Genomic DNA, 1,237 nt, shown 5'->3' on the forward strand with positions numbered 1-1,237 from the left:
ATTAGCTTTGTACAAATCAATAATTATTAAGTGGTAGAACATGAATTAGGTTTATGTTGTTGATTAAATTAGCAACTGCTTCAATATTCTTAGCTAAATGAAGTTTAGATTTAACAGAAACAAAGCAAACTGATTCCAACAATTCAATTCTCTGACCGTATGTTCCACATCCCCACGTTGTCCAGCGCGATATAGATTGCTGTCCATGCCTTCGGGTACACCTATAAAAACACATCATCTCGGTTTTAGTGTAATGATACGAGCCTTGCGGGTTCGGTCTAGGCCCGCTTGCGGTAAGGTTCCATCTCAATGTTCGAGCCTGCATCAGGGACCAGGCAATCTGTGTGGTGGGGCCACCAGGGGGAGGGCCCGAGACCCCAATTCTAGAGTTCTTGTAGTGGAGAACAGCGGTGGTTGTGAGCACATGACGGGTGAAGCGTGAAGACACGACAACGTAGTAATCTTTGACTTGCTGGTTGGCAGTGACCAACACGGAAGCCGACTGTCCAACGTGGAGATCAAGCGAATCGTAGGTGTTCTGGACCGTGTGTGATCCTTCCAGTTCCACAAGTTTCATTTTATGTCCTTGAATCCTAAAGTTGATAGATGTCTGCAACCCGGCGTTTGATATTCTGAACCGGTATGTTTTCCCTTGTTCGACATCAAAGGTGTAACCGTTCCAGCCACGCCCGTTGATGATAAGTCCATCAGGATTAGAAATGCTCTTGCCTATGTCCAATATGTGTCTTAATCTCTACAAACACCAAACACATTAATTAATCAGTCAAACTAATTCAATTTCAAATATTATGCAAAGCTAATTAAACTAGCTAACCAACCTGGTGGCCTTTTTTGTACCAATCCCCGGCAAGAACCGTCTGATCTCCAGCAGGGAAAGGAAACGGGACTGGAATGCGTGGGCGGCTGTAGATTTTAATGCCACCGTAGCCTCCAGCCGCCTTTTGCATGCCAAGTGAAGGGAAGTAAAAGAAGCTACCAATCTGATCCTTGGCTTGAAGCATGTATGTGAAATTCTTGCCAGGTGGGATTGGACAAGTTGTACCATAAGTACCATCTTGCCATGAGTTTCTTCTGTGTTGTAGTCCATTCCTGAAAAAATAAGTTTAATGACTTGTGCATTATTATTATTATTATTATTATTATTATTATTATTATTATTATTATTATTATTATATCTAACATAATAATGTCACATGAGCATTCACATATATTGTCC

General features: G+C 41.7%; 1 protein-coding gene across 1 annotated transcript; it reads right to left on the bottom strand.

The window, feature by feature from the left end:
* Positions 1-16: 16 nt before the first annotated feature.
* On the bottom strand, positions 17-1,022 carry LOC143613784 (L-ascorbate oxidase homolog). The gene is made up of 2 exons (XM_077087401.1): positions 840-1,022; positions 17-754 (listed from the first exon to the last, which is right to left on the bottom strand). Exons 1-2 carry the CDS (start codon positions 1,020-1,022, stop codon positions 17-19), a joined length of 921 nt encoding a protein of 306 aa, XP_076943516.1.
* Positions 1,023-1,237: the final 215 nt, after the last annotated feature.

The sequence above is a fragment of the Bidens hawaiensis genome, unplaced genomic scaffold (assembly GCF_021521415.1).
Source record: "Bidens hawaiensis isolate Kalapana, Puna unplaced genomic scaffold, B.hawaiensis_p1.1 tig00038150_1, whole genome shotgun sequence".
NCBI lineage: Eukaryota > Viridiplantae > Streptophyta > Magnoliopsida > Asterales > Asteraceae > Bidens > Bidens hawaiensis.

What these genes read in the sequence shown, in the direction of transcription:
- LOC143613784 (XM_077087401.1), bottom strand. Translation starts at nt 1,022, where the DNA reads ATGCTTCAAGCCAAGGATCAGATTGGTAGCTTCTTTTACTTCCCTTCA. An exon ending in GGTACAAAAAAGGCCACCAG is followed by an intron (nt 755 to 839) that starts GTTGGTTAGCTA and finishes TGGTGTTTGTAG; the next exon opens with AGATTAAGACACATATTGGA.